General features: G+C 31.7%; 1 protein-coding gene across 1 annotated transcript; it reads left to right on the top strand.

The window, feature by feature from the left end:
• Window positions 1–617: 617 nt before the first annotated feature.
• On the top strand, window positions 618–1,520 carry LOC105460369 (cytochrome P450 4g1-like; the record flags this gene model as incomplete). Its single annotated transcript, XM_011706814.1, has 3 exons — window positions 618–985; window positions 1,132–1,345; window positions 1,512–1,520. Coding segments are annotated over exons 1-3 (365 nt in total), but the record flags the coding sequence as incomplete, so codon positions are not given.
• Window positions 1,521–1,526: the final 6 nt, after the last annotated feature.

Raw genomic sequence — 1,526 nt, 5'->3', positions numbered from 1 at the left:
GCTATGTATTATTATTATTATACTAACGAGAATTAATATCATTGCCAGTGCAATCATTCATTCCCAGCCACCGTCTGGCGCCAAATCTTCTAAAGTAATTTCAGCCTCTTCGTTTATCGGTTCTTCCATCTTTGCGGTTGCACTCTTCTCTTTATTTTTATTTTATTACGTCAGCGTTGTTGATGGTGGACGTATTTATCGTCGTGCTGTTGACATCTGTCACCGTCATATTGCGGTAATTTGCGTTAATTCAAAATTAAAAGCAAGATCAATTAACATTGATTACGGTGCACCAATAATTTCCGTTACTTTCTGGTACGTCATAAAAACATAAAATGTTGCTATATTTCTGATTTTATCGATGCACTTGGTTTACAATCGAGCGATTTCCTGTTATTTATTAAAAAAGTTGCATTTACCGCTATGTAATGATTAGAGGAATATTTTCACATTAATAAACATTAATATAAATTTGATATTGAATGCGTGACGCAATATTCTCATCCAATCAATGATTATTCACGTGATGTAAATGAACTAACAATGTGATATTGAGGTCACTGTATAATTGAAAGTGAGACCAAATACGTAGATTCTTCCGAACTACTAGCTTATAAAATATCGAGCAATATTGCGAGCAGATCAGAACGCATTCACCGTCTAGCGGTAGTTAATGTTTCTTCAATTGCCAATAGCAAATAAAATATTTCTGTTAAAGTACTGTTACTCTAAATTTGATTTCTTGTATCTTTTAATGCCAACATTATAATTAATTAGTGAGTTGTACGAAAAAAAGTGAGGAATAAGTGGTTACATCGTTGTCACAAGACAATAGACGTTGCAATGGACGTAGATCCAGTAACGTCAACATCTTATCTTTCGATCGCAACTTTTTCTCTGCTGGCTACGCTGGTCACAGCTTTAATAGTAGCTTATTATTACGTCGAAAGATCTCGAACAATTCGAATGATAAAGAAAATACCAAGTATGTACACATATTAATAATAAAAAGAAAAGATTTAACTTTTAACTCGAATATATATTTTCTCGTTTGTAATCTTCATTAGCACTGATTTTTGCTTTATATTGTTTATTATATTGTTCTACAATAACTTTCTTTTTTTTTTTTAGATCCACCATCCGTACCTATTTTAGGTCATGCATTACTAACTCTCGGAGAAGTTCCCGAAAATGTAATGCAGAGAGGTCTTTATTATTTTGACATGTGTGGACGTGTAGTATCTGCATATATAGGTTCAAAAGCAGCAGTCTTCTTGAAAGAACCAGAAGATATTGAAATAATCTTAAGTAGTTCTGTGCATATCGACAAAGCTGAAGAGTATAAGTAAGATATCTCAAATTAACAATTAATAAAATTATTAAAATTTATTATGTTTTGTTTTTTTATTGCATGTTACAATTAAGGATGCAAATTTCGTTCTGGATGTTCTATACTTTTTTGTATAAGTTGCTTATTGTTGTTGTTTATACGATCTTCTTCCATATTGTAGATTTTTCAAGCCATG

This window comes from Wasmannia auropunctata, unplaced genomic scaffold, assembly GCF_000956235.1.
Source record: "Wasmannia auropunctata unplaced genomic scaffold, wasmannia.A_1.0 LD323416.1, whole genome shotgun sequence".
Taxonomy (NCBI): Eukaryota; Metazoa; Arthropoda; class Insecta; order Hymenoptera; family Formicidae; genus Wasmannia; species Wasmannia auropunctata.
The sequence above is the reverse complement of the archived record's forward strand: the minus strand, read 5'-3'. Positions and strand labels throughout refer to the sequence as shown.